Here is an 18,464-nt window from a genome sequence, read left to right as displayed (position 1 = left end):
GGTGAGGGGGCTGCTGTGAAGGTGAGGGGACTCCTGCAAAGGTGAGGAGGCTCCTGCCTTTCCATCTCTTACACCTCATCTTGGAGCTGGGGGTTGGAGCAGGGAGAAGACGTGTCCTGGTGGTGTTTGGTGCTGGGGTGTGTGGGACATGGGGAGGTGTGCGGGGCTGATGCTCATCCCGAGGTTGTTCCATTTCTGGTGGCTCCAAGCTCCTTGTCACCCATGGAGGAGCTGGGTGATGTGGGGTGCTGGTCTCCTGTCCCACTGGGGCTTCTGGAGGGGATCCCCAGCTGCATGAGGATAAGACAGGGCTGCAGGACATCACCTTGTGCCTGCTCCTTGGGAAGGACCAGAGTGGGTGACTTGTTCTTTGGCACGTTGTCCCCAATGACACTGCAAAGGGACAGCTTAAGGTAGCACTGATTTTATGATCTCTTGAGTGTCTACCACTCTAACTGAATTATAATAGGCTGAGTCTGGATGAAGATTGTATTTATAAAGACTTTGTTAATACAGGCGAATAGAAATTGCCTTATCCCTTATAAATTATTTTAGAATGTGCTCTAACCCGTTTTAGATGCAGCCACATTGATTTACACACTTCAATTTATGAGGGCTGCATAAAAGCTGCCATAAACTAAGCCACAGACATTTATAAATGTCTCTGCAACATGTCATAACACATCTTATGGTAATTTTTGCCATTAATCATTTATTAATTGTTTTAAAAGGATGGATGCTGGCGTCACTTAGAGTGAGTTCTCTTTCTCCTCTCTGGTGCTCTCTTTCCCCATCTCCATCTCCTAATACCCTTCCAACCTCTTAAGATGATCCCCTGGTTTCAGGCTGATGTGTGTGAGAAGGCTTTTGTAAAAAAAAAAATTGAAGGTCCTTCTGGCTTGTGAGTTTTCAGGAGAGCAAATTTTGGAGGCGCGTCTCGTTTTGGGAGTGCTCAGCTCAAGGGCAGGTGGAAGGATGGTCACGGTGGTGGGGAAGCTGAGCTGCTTTGCTCAGACTTCCTGCACATTCTGTCCTGAGCCCCCTGTAAGTCTGGGAGGGAATTGAGCGCTGTATCCAACAAATACTGTGCAATTGTTTCAGCATGAACAGGAATGGGAATAACGGGTCCAGACAGGGCTGCGGGTCCCAAGCACACTCAGGTGTGGGATTAACAACCAGAGCATGTCTCAGCGTCTCTCACTCTGGTATTGATTCCCCCATCGTGTGTCAACAAAAGGGGAGAAATGAAAGGAAATATGGATAAAAAATGGATCAAAGCCAGATGGAGCAAAAGTCTCAGTGGGGGCGACGAGGCTTTTAATGTGGTTAAACCTGTCTCCCCATAGCCATCCCTTTCCTTCCCCTTTCACGCCCTTTGATGTTGTGTATTCAAAATCCTCTCCTTGAAATCTCACCAAAGGGAACCTCAGTGCTGGTTTTTCACGGCATTCAGGAGCCATCCCCATCCCCCGCGGTGGCCCCGGCACGTGTTAAATGGGCCCCAGGGTGGGTTAAAGGCACCTTTTTCCCTTCTCTCCTCACACGTTCAGTTTGTTCAGGAATAAATCAGGAGGGGACAGCACCACCTCTTCCTGGATGAGAGTGGAAAATGCATTTGCAGCTACAAAAACACCGAGAAGAAAAGGTTGAATTTCAAAAGCCTGCTTTGCTCCATCCCGGTGTCAGCCCTTCCTGCTGCCTTTGAAACATGTTAGAGCAGCTCTTTTAGTGGGAAAGCAACCTGGAAGCCAGAGGCCAGCGGGGCATCCTGGGTACCATTCACCTGAGTGCTTCAGTCCCTTTGTGGGCTGCAGGATATCCCCTGTTTTGCTTTATTTTCTGCCTCTTTAAGCAGGAGGGAGGTTTGGGGCGCAGCAGGGGTCGGCGTTCAGCTCGCTCTCAAGCTGTCCCTTTTGCTGGCTGATATAAAAATAAAGCACTGTGGCTCCCTGAGGGCTCCCAGCCCTCACCTGTAATAGAGGTGATGTGATTCCAGCAGCTGCAGGTCACCAAATCTTCCTGGTGCTGCCACAGGTCTGTGTCATGGTCAGGACAAACCCCCCCCCCCCGTCACTGCAGTGAGGGTCCTGAACCCCTTAGAGGGAGGAAACCACACAGGAGATGGGGTCTGGAACCTGCTGGTCAGGTGGGGAAGGCTCTGAGCTCCCCCAGACCCTGCGGAGGGTGGTGGTACCAGGGGAGCATCGTGCCCTGGGAGACAGGAGAAGGAACATCCCTGTTTCAGACCCAGAAAGCGAGGCATGGAGCAATGCAGAGATGGGCTGGGCTTGTGTTGGGGCTGTAGCAGGAAAGGCTGAGCTGGGGTCCCTGTGAGCGAGGCAAGGCTGGTGCTGACCCTGTGTTTTCCTCCTGCTCCTCTTAAATATTAAATGGGCCAAAGTAATTCCCTTTATGTGTTAAAGCTGGTGAGTTTTCCATCGTCACATTACACCCAAGAGGGTCGTGTGATGCTGCTGCTGGTTATAGTCTATGAAGTGTGAAATGGTGCCTGGGCTCCTCTGGGGCTGAGTGGAGCCTCTCATTTTTCTCGGGGTGCTGAAGTGGCCAGTGTGGAATGCCAGCTCTGGCAGCCTGTGCAGCAGGCTGTGTGCAGCCCTGGCTCCCCAACCCCTCTGCTCCCTGGCAGGCAGGAATCTTTTGTCTGTCAGGAATCAGCCTCTGTCCAGCCAGCTCAGATTAGAACAAGTGAAAACAGAATAAATCAAAGCCAAGAGTGTTGAGGCAGTTCCTCTGCCTGCTCCAGCACAGCCCTTGATGTTGGAGTCCTTCAGTCAGCATAGAAAATACTGAGAAAGGATCAAAGGGGAAGGGAAAGGGGGGTTGACTCTCGTGGGTGTGCTGTGAAGCAGCACCCAGCCCTCAAGCCCTGCTTTGTGCATTCCCTTGGCTGGGAGTGGGTCCCCCATGGGCTTCCCAGGATGTGCCACCTCTCGCTCTCCATCCCAAAGTCTCTCCCCTGCCACCAGGCACCAGTTGTGTTTTAAGGGCTCAACTTAGCTGTGACCCCCCCGGGCTTCTCATCCACCATGCAAAAGTGCTACCCTGAGGTCTCTGGGTGACTTTGCTTGCCTGCTCCTGTTTCTGCTCATTCCCTGAGTACCTGAGCACCTGCCGGCCGGCTGCCTCCACAGCACCTGGATTTGTAAAAGGATTAATCCTGCAAATTACTTCCCTATTGATTTTAATCATTAAGCTGGAGTCTTATCACTGGATATAAGCACCAAGTGGAGCTCTGCTGTCACTGTGGGGAGGAATGCTGCTCCTGGGCTGCCGGGACAGCAAACACTGCTGGGGCCAAGAGAGGTGATCCAGGATTTCCAGGGATTGCTTTGTAATCCCATCAGTTCCCTTTAGCACATCTGCTGGTTTGCTCCACCGAAACTCTTGAAATACATGGTGTTACTGATGCCTGGCTGGTGGCAGCCTGGGTGGGTCGCAGGGTTCATCTGGTCCCTGGACTTGCCCTTAATCGTTTTGGTTTTGGAGATGCACATGGGAACAGGCAGGATGTTTGCTGGGGACATTGAGCCTGCACCCAGCTCTGCTGGTGCTGGCCCTGCCTGACTCCCTGGTGCCCCTGTCCCCCTCCCCAGTCGGCAGGAAGCAGTTCATGAAGTTCGAGAGCGCGAGCCGTGCCGCCGAGGTGCTGGGCTGTGACCCGGAGGAGCTCAGCACTGCTGTCTTCAAACACCATCTGAAGCAGATCCTGGCGCAGGTGACGGCGCGGGGCCGGCAGCCACCCCTGGCTGAGGAGAGCCCGGCAGGTACTGGGATGCTGCATCCCTCTTCCCTTTATTTTGGGGGATAGGGAATTGCGGGGTGCTGCACCGGGAGCAGGTGGAGGGTCTGTGTGGAGAGGCAATGCACCCTGCTCTTCTCAGGCAGTGAGGCCCATTTAGGTATGTTAATATTAATTAAATCATTGACTGTGCTGCCCTCAGCTTTCCAGCTGCCCCTGCCTGTCCCTCCTTAGGGACACACAAAGATCAGATGAATTCAGAGAAGTGATTTGGCTTGAACGCTGTGAGAGCCCTGCCTATAAAAAGGGGAAAACCCCCAAACTGAGAGGGCAGGAGAGTGGGCTGCAGTCCTGAGTGCCATCTCAGCTCTGTGCTGGCTGAACTTGGCTGGAAAGAAATGACGTGTCTGTGCCTGCTCTTCCCTCCACCTGTGCCAGGGCCAAAGATGACAGGTGTGGAGTGTGTGGAGGGAATGGCCTCGGGGCTCTACGAGGAGCTCTTTGCTGCTGTCGTCTCGCTGATCAACAGGTACAGAACTGCCGGGCACTGGGGGGCTGGGGGTGGCAGCCCCTTCTCCAGGGGCTGCTGAGGAGGGATCTTTGCTGGGGCTCTCCAGAGAGAGGAATGAAGCAAGTGACTGCTGCCTGCTGGAAAAAAAAGAAGTTGTGTGAAAATCTTTGTCTGGGAGAGCACACTGGCACTTGGGACCTCCCCTGTCCTGCCCTCCTGCGGCACAGGCAGCCTGGCACAGAGACCTGGCACCGTGAGTGCCTGGTTGGGATCACTTCTGCTGTCTGTGGGTAAATCCCAGTGGTGTGTGTGGCTCTTTTCCCAGGTCCTTCTCCTCCCAGCACCTCTCCATGGCTTCCATTGCCGTGGTGGACACCCCTGGCTTCCAGAACCCGCGGCACCAACGGGCCGAGCGCGCGGCCACCTTCGAAGAGCTGTGCCACAACTACGTGCAGGAGCGGCTGCAGGGGCTCTTCTATGAGAAAACCTTCCTCCTGGAGATGGAGAGGTACAGAGAGGTGAGGAGCAAGGGCTGGGAGCAGCATTCCGGGGAGCAGCTTCCCAGTGCCTGGGGACGGGGCTGCATTTGGCCCAGTGGATCCCTGTGCCTTGCCATGGTGTGAGTGAATGACTCAGTAGCTTTAACAGGAGGGGTGTTACAGAAATGGGGAGTCTGTACAGAACTGTAGCCTTGAGCTGTGTTTCTCTTTCCCTCCTGCCCCAGTCCTGGATCCTCTTGGCTGTTTCTGACGTGCCAGAGATGCCAGGCTCACTTTGTGTCTTTGTGGAACCCCTCATGGCAGGGGCGTTGGAACTAGGTGATTTTTAAGGTCTCTTCCAACCCAAACCATTCTGGGATTCTATGATATACTTGCTCCAGCTCAGGAGGCTTTGTGCCCTTCTGTTGGCACAGCTGACTTTTTCCTCAGATGATGAATAATAGAGAATAGAAAAGAAAATGATAAATTATTGCAGAAATAAGCTGCTGAGAAACCTACAAGCAGAGATGAACTTATTATTAGGCTTGCAGGAGTTACTTTAATGCCTCTAGCCCTGGGAAAATGGTTGAATTCCCATGGTTTAATACTCACACATCACTTGCGCCGAGTAAGGATAGATGTGCCCTTCACCAGTGATGAATACGTAATTGCCTGAGCTTGGAATGCCGGAGGGCTCCGCAGGCTCCTCTTGCCTGGGCTTTCCTGCTGGCTAAGGATAGTGCAGGACACATCCCTGTGAGCCCCAGGACTGCTCTGTGAGCCCTGGGATCACTCACTCCCAGTACTGGGTCACATATGGGATGACAGTGGCACCTGCCTTTGGCAGAGAGAAACTGGGGCTCCACTGCTGCTTTCTACTCTGCCTGCAGACCTGGATTCCTTGGCAGATCCTCTCCATGTTGCCATGGAGAGACACTGAAGCCATGGCTTTTGCTGAGCATCCCCAGTTCAGGCCATGCTCCCCCTGCCCCTCCGGGGGGCTCCCAGATGTGGTGCTGGGGGTGTTGGGAAGGGGGATGAGCCCTGCAGCCCTCGGCTAAGGGAGGAAAACAACACCTGCAAGCTGCAAATTAAATAATTGATTGCTTTCTTGCTGCTTTATTGTTAAGAAATAATTATCAGTTGTAATACATCAATTATTATCACCTCCATGATTTATCCAGCTTGTCTGACACACCCAAAGCACCATTCCATGGAGAGAGGGGGTCCCGATAGCCCTGCCCACAGGGACAGGCACGGCCATTCCTCCGTGTCACTGCAGAGGATCCCTGCTCCGCTCCCCTGGATCCCTGCCTTCCTTCACATCCCTGGCAATGGATCTCCTCTTGGCTTCCAGATGCCAGACCATGACTGAAGCAAGCTTTTAAATAATGTTTTCCAGGAAAATGTTGAGGTGTCTTTTGATCTTCCAGAGCGCTCTCCACTGGCCACACTGTCCATCATCGACCTGAGCTGCTCCCAGGTACCCTGTCCCCGTGGGCACCATGGGAGTTCTGCATCCTCCTTCTCAGGGCAATGTGGGTTCAAAGGGCGTAGAGGGACCCTATGGAGTGTCCCAGAGCAGCCTGGAGTGTTGCAGGGAAGGGCACAGCATCCGCCAGGAGATTTTTTGGCTTTTTAAAATACAAGCACCCTCTCTGGCCAAGCCCTGCTCCCTGTCACCCCTCCCAGCCTGGCTGCAGAGCCAGGATGATGGCCTCCTCTGGAGCACTGCCACTGGGTAGGGCTCAGGGTGATGAACAGAGATAGATCAGGCTAGGAGGGTCTCATGGCCACAGCTGGGCAGTGGGAGCAGGTTGGAGGGAGTGGGCTGGTGTGGCTGTGGCTGGAGCCCACAGCCCTTCTGCCCCTTCCCAGCGCCAAGGGCTGTCTCCCTCAGCAGCCGCAGGTGCTGCCAGGCAGCCCCGGGGCTGATCGCCGGGGGCTGCTGTGGATCCTGGACGAGGAGGTGCTGATCCCAGGCTCCGGGGACAGCTCTGCCTTCAGCCGCCTCTGCTCCTACTTCGCCACAAAGGGACCCGACCAGGAGGGTAAGTTGGGCTCAGCTCGGCTGCCCAGCCTTTGGCATTGCCATTTGGCTTTGGAAATCTGAGAAATGCAGCCAGTTAAACATCTGACTTTTCTCTGGGCTGGTTCTGGGCTGCTGTCGCTGTTGCAGGGGACGGGCACATGCGCCGGTGTGAGCAGGCGCTGCACTTCGAGATCTCCCACCAGCTGGGCACCGACCCCGTGCGCTACGACCTCACGGGGTGGGTCAGCAAAGCCAAGTTCAACCTCTCAGCCCAGAACGCCATCCAGGTGCTGCAGCATTCCACAGTGTAAGTCCCAGGGAGGTTTCGTGGTGCCAGTGGTGAGCCCTGTGCCCACAGGAGTGGGATGGGGATAACCCTGCCATGAAGCTGGGGCTGGACATTGCAAACCTGCCCTGGCTTTGGTCATGGAGGGGGAGACACAGAATTGTGTCTGTGTCACAGGACAAGGGGGGAAATGGTTTTCCACTGACAGAGGGCAGGGTTAGATGGGAAGAAATTCTTCCCTGTGAGGATGGGGAGGCTCTGGCACAGGTTGCCTAAAGAAGCTATGGCTGCCCCATCCCTGGAAGTATTCAAGGTTGGATTGGGTGGGGTTTGGAGCAATCTGATCTAGTGAAAGGTGTCCCTGTGCCAGCCCATGGCCTTTTGGGGGTCCAGCACATGTCAGAGCCATTAGACATCACCAGCTCCTTGTGTAGCAACTACCCAGGTTTTCCCACTGCTTTGAGGAACTTGTAAACTAAATTGGAATTGAAAAGGAACCGAGGTGCTGCAGGTGTCTGCACACACAGGGGATTTTAACCTTCTGCTTGCACTCTGCTGGCTTGTTTCGTTTTGTGCTTCAACTCAGGGAAGGTTTTACAGCAGTGAACAGCTCAGTGCCCAGACCAGAGAGGAGCGAAGTGGGTGAGGGGCGTCTCAGCACCTTTCTCTGCTCCGCAGAGCAGCACAAATCTGAATTTGGGGCCCCGGCTGTTGCATCCCTGTAGAAGGGGCTGGGAAGCCAAGGTCTCCCACCCCCACTGCGGCCCCCGTGCCCCATCCCACGTCTCATCCCCACAGCCCCGCGGTGAGGGAGCTGGTGCAGCCGCGGGCGCGGGCGCCGCTGTCCTGCCGCGCCGTGGCCGGGCTGGAGGGACGATCCCAGGCTGCCCTGCACCGCAACGCCTGCCTGAGGAAGACCTTCACCAGCAGCTTCGCAGCCGTGAGGAAGAGGTCGGTGTGTGCTCAGATCAAGCTGCAGGCGGTGAGTGCTGCTGTCGGGACCCTCGTGGCTGTGGGTTGGGGGGTTTATGGCACGAAATATCATGGCCCCACACTGAGACCTTGCCTAGGACACACTCCTCCTTATTGGGGAAGCCCTGCACCCCCCATCAGTCACCTGCTGCCCCAGGAGCTGGGTGACCATTGTGGCTGTGTCTCACCCGGGATGCTGCTCTGGCCACGGGTGACCATGAGCTTCCTCAGCGCTGCTGTCACTCAGGGAGAGCATCGCAGGCAAACAGATCATGAACAGATTACACAGAACCTTGCTGTGCCGCAGTTTAATCCTCTTAAGCACTCAGACAGTAAACTACCCCTTAGTGCTGGGCACGTGCCAGGTTCCTGCTGCTCTCAGCTGTAATTAGGTGCCCAAACTCTCTCTCAGAGATGAGGCTCAGGCTCGCTGCCTCCCTGGCCAGCCCATTTTGGGGTCCTTATCCCTGGCAAGCCCCACACCCAGTGTTCCTCAACCATAATTATCTTTGAGGTCCCTTCCAACCCAAAGCATTCTATGATTCTATGAACCCTGGTTAAGTTTTTGCATCCCATCAACTGAAAACATGAGACATTAGGAGGAAGGGTCCTGACCAGCATCTGTGACCTGCACCCCTGTGTTCGTCTCTCTGACCAGAGCTGTTCCTAATATGCTTCCTAAGGGCTTGGAGGTGACTCCTTCACCTACCCAGACCCACTGCAGCAGGTGCACAGGGAGCATTTCCCACTGCCAGCACGTGCTGCCCCTTTGTCCCACTCCATCCCCACTGACCTCTGCTTGTCCTACAGGACGCCCTCACCAACCTTCTCCGGCGGTCCCAGCTGCACTTTGTCCACTGCTTCCTCCCGGGAATGGGGTCGGAAGGGCCAGTCCCTCGTCCCCCTGCACCACCCAACGCAGCCCCACAGCTGGATGTGGTGGCCCTGAGGACCCAGCTGGAGGGGACCCAGCTCCTGGATGCCCTGCGCCTGCACCGTGTCGGTACGTCTGGCCCCCATCGCTGCCACACGGGCTGTGCCCGTCCCACCCACCACTGCCTCCCTGCCCCTGCCTCAGCCCTTCCAGGCTCTGCCCATTGCCCACTTCTCACCAGCCCCATTTCAGAAACACCCCAAATTTTATTGCTGCTTTTTGCAGGGGTTCCCAACCCCTCTCCTGCCTGGGCAGCTGTGGTTCCAGTGTGGTTCCCCCGTGCTCCCCTTGGAGCATGGATGCATCCATGCATCAGGCTGGACCTGCATCAACCACGGTCACGGTTAATGTCATGGGGAAAGGGACCTGTGCGGGAGGACAGGCCACACTTTGCAGCCCTCTCTGACCAGATCCCTCCCCAGTGTCCCAGTGGCAGTGCCCCAGGAGTGGTGCAGCCCCCAGCATGTCTGTCTGTCTGCCTCCAGGGTACACGGATCGCCTGCTCCTCACCCAGTTCCGAAGGCGCTTCCAAGTCCTGGCTCCGGAGGTGATGAAGAAACACACCTCTGCCTACGAGGTGCCAGATGAGAGCAAGGTGTGTGCTGGGCTGGCTGGGGGACACAGGCTGAGACCCCCACATGGGGCTGTGCTGATGCCAGAGCTATTTCAACCCTCCCCAATGCCACCAGGGCTGTCTTTGACATGAGGAGCAATTCCTGGAGCTCTTAGATTGGATGTTAGGAAAAATTCTGTCACTGGAAGAGCTGTCAAAACCTGTAATAGGCTGCCCAGGGAAGTGATAGAGTCACCATCCTTGGAGGGGTTTAACAGATGTGTGGATGTGGCACTTGGGGACATGGGTTAGTGATGGCCTTGGCAGTGCTGTGGGAACAGTTGGACTTGATCCTATAGAGCTTTTCCAACCAAAATGATTCCATGATTCTAAACACAAGGCTGCCTTCAGGGACTAGGAAAAGGAGAAAATGCCATTCAACACAGCTCTGAGCAGCACACCAGCATTGGTGATCGGGTCTGGGAGTCTCTGAGCTAGCCCACAGACTGGGCTCTGGGCTCTCAGAGCTCCTTAGCAAGAATCAGGAGTGATCTGTCCATGGAGCTGTGTCCTGTGTAGGTACAGCCTCCTGCAGCACTGGATTTGGGGTATGGCTTTGCTTCCTGCTCCTCTTCACCCTCCCCATGGTGCCCGAGCATGGAGGGACATGGATCCTCCAGCAGCCTGGCAGGGCAGCTGAGCTCGGCTCTGCATCCCAGAGTCTCTCCCCTGAGGACTGCTTTTGCCAAGGCAGTAAATTCCTGGAGCGGGCTGCACTCACAAGCATTATTGCACCATGGAGAGGACTTGGAGAACTCAGTCTGTTATTGTGTCTTTTTAATACTTGAGGGGAAATGGCTTTGACAATCCTGTGTGCTGAGGATTCCTCCTTGTCCTGGTTTGCAGGACAGGGCACAAACTGAGGGCAGGATCTGTGCATTGCCGTGGCCCAGCATGACAGCACTCTATCCCTCTTCCTGGATCCCTTAAAGCCGGCTGGCTGAGGACAAGCCAGGCAGCATTCCCAGGGATCCAAGGGAGCAGGGACCATGGGGTCTCCTAGGGTATTTGGCATCACCTGCAGCCCAGGGTGGCTCCTCACCTTGTCCCACAATGCCTGAAAGTTAAAGGAGGTCAGGAAGGAAGGTGGGGATGTACCAGTTTTATTTGTTTCCTAATAAATTTGTAGCAAAACCATGGAAGAACCATCCCAGCCCCTGGAATAAGGCTATGGGCAAGCTGGGAAGAGCTGAGAGGAGAAGAATTAAAGCTGGGCACGTGCTGTGTTGTGCAAACTGCCTGCCAGCATGTGCAAAGGCAGTTAAGACCTCGGGATTTAATAAGACAAGTTTGACAGTCGGAAAAGGTCAATATTGCTCTGAAATGCTGTTGAAGGCAGAGGGTGCCTTGTCAGCAGGGTGTAAGCAGGGGATTTGGAAAATCCCATCCTCCCTGGAGCTTGCTGCTGCAAGGTTTTGTTGGCTGGGGACTGCTTCCTGGGAAGAGGCATTAACCTGACCACTGGGGCAGGGGAGATGCTCATCAGCAGTGAGGTGACAGTGCAGCAACAACTGGCCCTGTGCTTGTGCTGGGATGGGGATGACATGGAGAGGGGGATGGAGAGGGAGTGGGGATGCAGTGGGATGGGGATCAAATGGAGGTGGAGGTGGGGATGGGATGGTATCGTGCTGCACAGCCCTACACCAGTCCCAGCATTACCTATGGAGCAGGGCACAGCCACAGCACTGGCACTTCTTTGCCTCCAGCATGGGATTTCATGCCCTGTGGTGGTTCATATCCCCATTCCCTGGTGTACTCCATCCCACCCCTGCATGGCTACTGGTGAGGCCAGGAGTGAAGTTCTGCTGCACAAGGTATTCCTGGGTCCATGGTGAAATATTCATCCCGTGGGTTTGTCCTTTGGGAAGGAGATGTATGAGGCTGCCAGAGGATGTTGTCTGGAGTGAAGTATCAGCGGAGGATTTCTGTTACCACCCATCCATCCAGACAGCATTTGCTGCCCTGGGGGAATGTCTGGTGTTGCTGCCTGTTATATTCCTGTGTCGGTCCAAAGCTCAGAGTAATTGAGTTCAGGTTTCTCCCCTCGACTAATCTCCTGCTTGAATCCCTGTGGGGGTTCTGTGCTGTGCCGGTGGGCTCGAAGGGAATTCTGTGCTTTTCCATCTGCTTTGGCTCCATGGGACAAGCTGTTGGTGAGGTGAACAGAAGGGGAGCACTGAGTGCAGTTGGTTGGAACTGGGACAGGCTCTCACTGACCCCTGTGTCACCTCTTCCCAGGGCTGTCCAGGCACTGGGGTCCTTCCAAACCTGGCATGGCAGCAAAAGGGGGAATAACTTCCATGCAGCTGCACATCTCTGCCCCTCATCCCACCAAAAGCCTCCAGGACAGAAAGTCCTTACACCAGGACTTATGACTGGGAAGGTGGGCTTTGGCATGGGGAAGAGGAAAGGAGAGCAGAGCTGGATGTACCTTTACGGGGTGCCATAAGCTGGGTGCACCTTTCTGGGCACCCATGAGGACCAGGGATCCCTGCACCCCATTTCAGCAGGCTCATGGCAGGGTATAAATGTTTCCTGAGCAATTCCATGATGTGCTCCTTCTCCACAGGCTATAGAGGAGCTGTTCCAGGCGCTGGATCTGGAGAAGAAGAGCATTGCCATAGGACGCAGCCAGGTACGGTGGCTCCAGTCCCTGCTTCCCTATTGCTCTCGGTGTGTGGGGGCACAGCCTGCCCCATGCCAGCTGCCCAAAGCTTCCCAAACTGGGAAGAAAGCTTCCCCTTCGCTGCTCGACATGGCACCAGGTGGTCTGGGAAACTGAGCCTCACCAGCAATCAGCACAGAAGGCTCCCAATTCATGTCTGAAAGCAGTACCCTGGATAAAATCTGTACCTGATTAACAAAATCCAGCCCTTCGTGGCATTGATGTCTCATGGGAGGGAATGGGGCTTGAACAGCTCACGGGTTTGGTGGACTGGGGTTCACATTGCAAAGCCAGGCAGCTGTCACAGCAACAGTGTTTGAACTCAAATGTAATGGTCTCAAAGAAAAATTAATTTCCTGTGCGTGCTTGCCTTCAGCTCTGCAGTCTGTAAAGAAAGAATTCATGAAACAGCTCTGTGGAGCAAAATAACTTTCTTTTTTCCTGCACAGCACAGTTTGCAATTATCTCTTCTCTGGAACCCTTGTTATTAATCAATAGCACGATGGCAGCCCCGGTCACATCTCGTTGTGGAGGAGTTCGCTTTGCTGTTGCTTTGAGCATTGATTTTGTACTGGCTTCGAAGCTTGCTGGGTTGGGGAGTTAATACAGACATTAATGAGGCAATTGAATAGGTGGTGGAGCAATCATGGCATTAGCTCGAGAGAGCGAGTTTCCTTGGGATTGTTCTTTGATTCAATTTGGCATCTTTAAAATGCAGCTCTTTGAGCACCCGCTGGCCTCACACGTGTCCTTCAGGGGTTATTAAAGCTGTGTTATGCAAATGGGCTGCGATAGTTGTGAGCACCTGTATCCCAAGTCCTGGTCCTGTATCCCGAGAGCTTTGTCGGGCAGTGACCCAGAGACACCTTAAACACTCAGAGATCTATACTGGGCTAAATTCAATGGCATCAGCAGATCTGTACCATTTACACAGTGTTTGTGACCAGCTCAGTGAACGAAAACATCGTGGCTTGCTATTGTAATGCACTGTTGCTGTTACCTGTTTGTAGCTGGTTTTACTTGTGCATAGCTATGTGTTACTGTGCATGTCTGTGTGCTACCTGTGCTTATCTCTGTATTGTCTGTGTGTATCTGTGCACTGCCTGTGCATGTCTGTGTGTTACCCATGCATAGCTGTGTCTGACCTGTCAGAAGCCACTGAGATATCCATCCATCCCTGCACTGGGGGGAACGGGCAGCATCCCAAGGGAAGGGTTTTGAGGAATTGCACATTGTGATGGTCGATGCTCCTGTTAAACAGGAGGAGGGAGAGGTTTCAGTCCCTGTCCTGGGGGTGTGTAACCTCGGTACTTGCTCTCAGGTGTTCCTGAAGCCGGGGGTCATCTCCAGACTGGAGAAGCAGCGCGACAAGCTGATAGCCCAGAAGATGACCCTGCTCCAGGCTGCTTGCAAGGGCTTCCTCAGCCGCCAGAAGTTCAAGAGGTTGAAGGTACCCATCCCATTGGTTAGGGATACCTGTGCCCACCCGGATCAGCGCTGCTGGGATATGGCCCAGAGCATCCAAATTACAGCTCTTTTGAGGTCCTTTGAAGGGTACCAGCTTTGCCCTCCCCATGGGCAGCCATGAGATGCCACACTGCCATCCCCTGACCTCCTCTGCCACCTCATCCCCCTCCAGCCTGGTGGCCCAGCCTGGTCCTTCCTGGCTGGGTGAGGGTCACTGCTGCTGTGTCTCCCCGCAGATCCAGCGCCTCGCCATCCGCTGCATCCAGAAGAACCTGGTGGTCTTCCAGGCAGTCAGGCACTGGCCCTGGTGGCAGCTGCTGAGCCACGTGCGGCCCTTGCTCAGTGTTAACCTGGCGGAGGAGCAGCTCCGTGCAAAAGAGGTGTGTACCGAGGGATGGGGTGGGTGGGATGGGACAGACCTGCGCTAAATTCCTAGTCGATCTTCCCTGGCATCCTGTTCCCCCTGTTGCCTGAGTGAGGTTTTAACAAGATGTTTTCAGGCTGGTTCAGCTGAAATAAAAGCTGCCTAAACCCACCTGGGATCCATCAGGCCCCATCACCCGTTAACCCCTGTTTTTATCACGGCTCTGCACGTTCTGCTTCTGCTCAGTGTTGGACATCAAAGCAGGACAAGGCTGCACGGAGCAGCTCCTGCTGCCTGGAAAGGAATCACAGCCAACACTGTGCCTTTGCACTGCGCTGTGATACCTGCCAGGGCCCTGGGACGCTCCCTGGGTATGATACAGGCCTCTGGCTGTTCAGCTCAGGCTTTTGAGGTTTGCTGCTTTCTCATAAAATGTGCTCTACGCACACCCAAGCTGACATTGCCTCCGATGGAATTCATGTCAAGAGCTGTAGTCCCAGCAATTTGCAGTGAGCAGCCTTCAAAATTGCCTGGTAAATTTTACTAATAAGGCAGCTATGTCTCTTCCACTTATTTTGAACAGAAAACAAGGTTTTCATAAATAAACCAAGGATGCTGGAACTCTCCGTGTGTGTTTTTTTCCCAATCTTCCCTAGGAGGAGCTGGCGGCGCTGAGAAGGAAGCTGGAAAAATCCGAGCAGGCATGCAGTGAGCTCAGGCAGAATGCAGAGAGGCTGGAGAGCAAGGTACAGCCCCAAAAACCTCTGATACAGCTCCAAAAACCTCTGGTACAGTCCCCAATGCCTCTGCCACAGCTCTGCTTGGCCAGGTTGGAAATGAAGCTGTATCAGGATGAATAGGAGCACCAGTTGCACCACAGCTGGAGGAGCCATGGGCAGCAGTGGGATGGGCAGTGGCAGCTGCCACCAATGACCTTATCTGGGGGTGGTTCTCTGAGCAGAACCACGATGGGCTGTGGTGCCCGCCTGCAACATTCCAGACTGGCATCACTGCAGGTTACCCAGAGAAGCTGTGGCTGCCCCATCCCTGGAAGTGTTCAAGGCCGTGTCAGACAGGGCTTGGAGCAACCTGGTCTAGTGGAAGGTGTCCCTGCCCATGGCAGGGGCTGGCACTGGATATATTTAGGGTCCTTTCCAGTTCAAACCATTCCAGGATTCCATAATCCCCAGATAGCTGCTGGTCCTTTGTGTGTTCTGCTCTCTGATGGAAGGGCTCTTGTGTGATTGTGCCTGGGATCTTGCCAAGCATCGTGGAGAGAAGGAGCTCCCAGGGTTTCTATAAATACCCTGGGCTTGCCCGGATCACTGGGCTGCAGCGTGGCTGAGCTGGGGTCTAGGCTGCAGCTCTGGTTAAGGGTGCCAACAGCCCCGAGGGCCTAGGATCTCCTACTCAATGGGAAGGGAGTAAAGATGGTTTAGTTTAAGCTCTCTGTTAAAGGGCTGGGAATGCTGATCAAGTTGAATGCCTCAGGGCAGACCCAGAAAAACATTGACTCCCCAGGGACAGGAAACCTGTGGGGTTTGCTTACTGAGTTAAACTTCTGAGACCCTCTAAGGAGCTGCTGCCTGCAAAATGTGAAGTGCTTTAAATGCTGTCAGATGCAGAAAAAGGAGCACTGGAATTTTTTTGTGTTTTCCTGTGGCCCTGCTGCCTCTGTAGCCCCTCGCTCAGCCAGCTGAGCAGGACAGACTCTGTGCCCCTCTGCTCTGCGAAAAATGAAATTGATTCTCTGAATTAATAATTCTCCCCTTCATTCATCTGCTTCTGGTTTCAAAGGAAATTTAATGTAATCAAATAGAACAATGGAGAAATCTGGTGAGTCCTGTCTGCAGTGTGGTGCAGGTAGCCTGGCACAGGCAGCCTGGCACAGGCAGCTGGATGCTGCCAGATGAGATCCTGGGCTCCCACTGGCGGCGCTGGTCAGCGCTGGTGTGCACTGACCACCTCCCCAGAGGGCAGGCAGAGTGCACTCAGGACTGTGGGGTGGATGTGGGATGGCTGACCCCCCTGAGCCGGCGTGCACAGCCATGCCCAGACTGACCCCCCGTCCCCCCAGATCATCGACCTGACAACAGAGCTGTCGGACGAGCGGTACAAGGGCGATGTCACCTGCCAGGCCCTGGATGGAGAGCGGGCAGAGCGGCTCCGGGGTGCCCGCGAGCTGCAGGAGCTGCAGGTACGAGAGCCCTGAGCCCCCGGGCCATGCCATTGGCAATGGCTTCCTCCTGGCACAGCCTTGCTGGACCCCAGACCCAGGTAGACCTGCTCCCTTCCTCCTTTGGTTTCCGCAGAGCAAACATGACCAAGTGCAGAAGAAACTGGAGTCGGTGGAAAAGCAGCTGGAAGAGGCCCAACAGCTGGTCCAGCTGCGGGAAATGAAGATAAGTGGCTCTGGAGGAGGTAGGAATGTCCCTCTGGAGGTGATGCATGCTCCAGGCATCCAGCCTGATCCATGGGGTCAGCAGAGCCACAAAGGAGAGGGCAGAGGTTTGGCCGCTCCGGTCAGTGCCACTCCCCCGGCCTCTGGCACCCCAGTGTATTTTGGCAGCCCATCATCCCACATGGCTCATCTGGTGGGATCTGGCAGTGACAGCTTGGTCACATGCAGTGCTGTCTCTGGCATGGGGCTTGGGGTGACAGCAGGGATTCTCCCCCAGGGTGCTCCTGGCACTGCCTGGCAGTGCTCAGCACTCCCGGCACCTCAGAGTGTGTCTGAAGTATGTATGGTGGGATGAGGAGGCTGCTAAGGCACAAGTGGGATGGCATGGAATGGGATGGGGTGGGATGGGATGGGGTGGGATGTGACAGGATGAGCACACATGCTCTGCCTAAGGCAGGGCACATGTTCCACGTGGCTTGGGGCAGCCCTGGGCACACAAAGCAGCTCTGTGCCCTATGAGCTCAGTGCTGGTGTTGGTGCTACCTGGGAGCTGTGGTGTCCTTGTGCATCCACCCATCCACCCCTGGCACAGCCACTGGGGCTGGTCAGGCCCAAGCACCCACCCAGCACCCCGGGGTCTCTCTCTGGCAGAGGACGAGTGGCAGGTGCGGTTCGACTGTGCACAGACGGAGATCGTGTTCCTGCGGAAGCGGCTGGTGCAGCTGGAGGAGCGGCTGGAGTCCGAGCTGGGCACCAGGACAGGGCTCGAGCAAAAGGCAAGTGCTGCCAGCCCAGGAGGGGACAGGGACCCCCAAGTCACACCAGGGCTGCTGCTGGAGCCAGTTGTTCTCTCCCTACTCCTGGGGCAGGAAAAGCTTTGCAGGGCTGAGGCTCAGCTTCACATCCGCTTGTTGCTGCTGCTCCCACTGACCAGGGGACACTACCTGTTTTCTGCTGGTTTGAGAATAAATGCCCCAAAACTTCTTTCAAGCTTCAAAAATTGCTTTTGCACCAGAACATGGCAAAATTCCACCTTGGTCAAGTGTGAGCGTGGGCAGGGTGGGAGCTGCGGGGTGGGGAGGCTTGATGGTGAGTCTTGGTGCTGTTCTGGGTTAGGGAGCTGGACGGGGCTGTGCTCACACCATCTGTCACACAAAGAGCTGCTGATGTAAAGAGCTGGCAGTTCCTGAGCTTTGTCCTGAAAAGCCAACGTGCTTCCTCAGCAGTGCCTGGGAGTCAGGTCACCTCCTACACGGATGAAACAAAGAAATGAAGACTGCTTATGGTACATTAAATAGTAATAAGAAAAGCAGCTGAGTCTTTGGAGCTCGAGTAAAGCAAAGCAGCCCATTTGCTTTTAGTTAGTTTGGAATTACAAGCTTCATTAATGCAAGATTTTGCTTATTTAAAGTCATTCCTTAATGACTCCATTCCCTGACGTGTAATAGCTCTGTGTGTGTGTCCCAAACACGATGTGAATCCTTGGGGGATTCTTCTCCCTCCCTCCAGACGCTGCTTTTTGTAGAGAAACGGGATCAGACATTGCCCCGGGGCAGCTTCGCTGACTCAGCAGGAGGGCTGGGATGCTGCAGGCACTTGTGGGGGGGGGGGTTGCTGCCTGGAGCCTGAGGGTTCAGAGCACTTCGGTTTGTCCTTATTTAGCGAAAAATCTCGGGGTGAATCATCCCCTGGGACCTAGGTGGGGCTGAGCCCCGGGTGGGGATCTTACCCGGGGTTTGTGTGCCGTGGGGTCCCTGGGGGTCCCTCCCCTGCGGGGCGTGTGTCCCGCGGGGTCTCAGGGCTGTCCCTCCCCGCAGCTCGGCGAGGCGCGGGCGGCGTGCGAGGCGGCCAAGCGGGTGTCCCAGCAGCTGCGGCGGCGGTGCCGGCGCCTGTCCTGCGAGCTGGAGGACGCGCGGGTGCTGGCCGAGAGCCAGCAGAGCCGCAACCACGAGCTGGAGAAGAGGCAGAAGAAGTAAGGCT

The 18,464-nt window shown here is 55.0% G+C and overlaps 1 protein-coding gene across 1 annotated transcript in view; it reads left to right on the top strand.

The window, feature by feature from the left end:
- The window catches only part of MYO18B (myosin XVIIIB), a 55,937-nt gene that overhangs the window by 9,281 nt on the left and 28,192 nt on the right, over nt 1-18,464 (top strand). Inside the window, exons 12-28 of the mRNA XM_027689712.1 lie at nt 3,615-3,785; nt 4,199-4,289; nt 4,597-4,789; nt 6,153-6,233; nt 6,654-6,801; nt 6,930-7,089; nt 7,867-8,050; nt 8,851-9,043; nt 9,460-9,569; nt 12,157-12,222; nt 13,574-13,702; nt 13,956-14,099; nt 14,740-14,829; nt 16,161-16,280; nt 16,396-16,504; nt 17,136-17,260; nt 18,302-18,456. Coding sequence (XP_027545513.1) covers nt 3,615-3,785; nt 4,199-4,289; nt 4,597-4,789; nt 6,153-6,233; nt 6,654-6,801; nt 6,930-7,089; nt 7,867-8,050; nt 8,851-9,043; nt 9,460-9,569; nt 12,157-12,222; nt 13,574-13,702; nt 13,956-14,099; nt 14,740-14,829; nt 16,161-16,280; nt 16,396-16,504; nt 17,136-17,260; nt 18,302-18,456 — 2,269 coding nt within the window. The remainder of the gene's footprint in view (nt 1-3,614; nt 3,786-4,198; nt 4,290-4,596; nt 4,790-6,152; nt 6,234-6,653; nt 6,802-6,929; nt 7,090-7,866; nt 8,051-8,850; nt 9,044-9,459; nt 9,570-12,156; nt 12,223-13,573; nt 13,703-13,955; nt 14,100-14,739; nt 14,830-16,160; nt 16,281-16,395; nt 16,505-17,135; nt 17,261-18,301; nt 18,457-18,464) is intronic.

The sequence above is a fragment of the Neopelma chrysocephalum genome, unplaced genomic scaffold (assembly GCF_003984885.1).
Source record: "Neopelma chrysocephalum unplaced genomic scaffold, ASM398488v2 Primary Assembly neopelma1_77, whole genome shotgun sequence".
Classification (NCBI taxonomy): Eukaryota; Metazoa; Chordata; class Aves; order Passeriformes; family Pipridae; genus Neopelma; species Neopelma chrysocephalum.
This window is presented reverse-complemented; position numbering and strand designations above follow the sequence as displayed.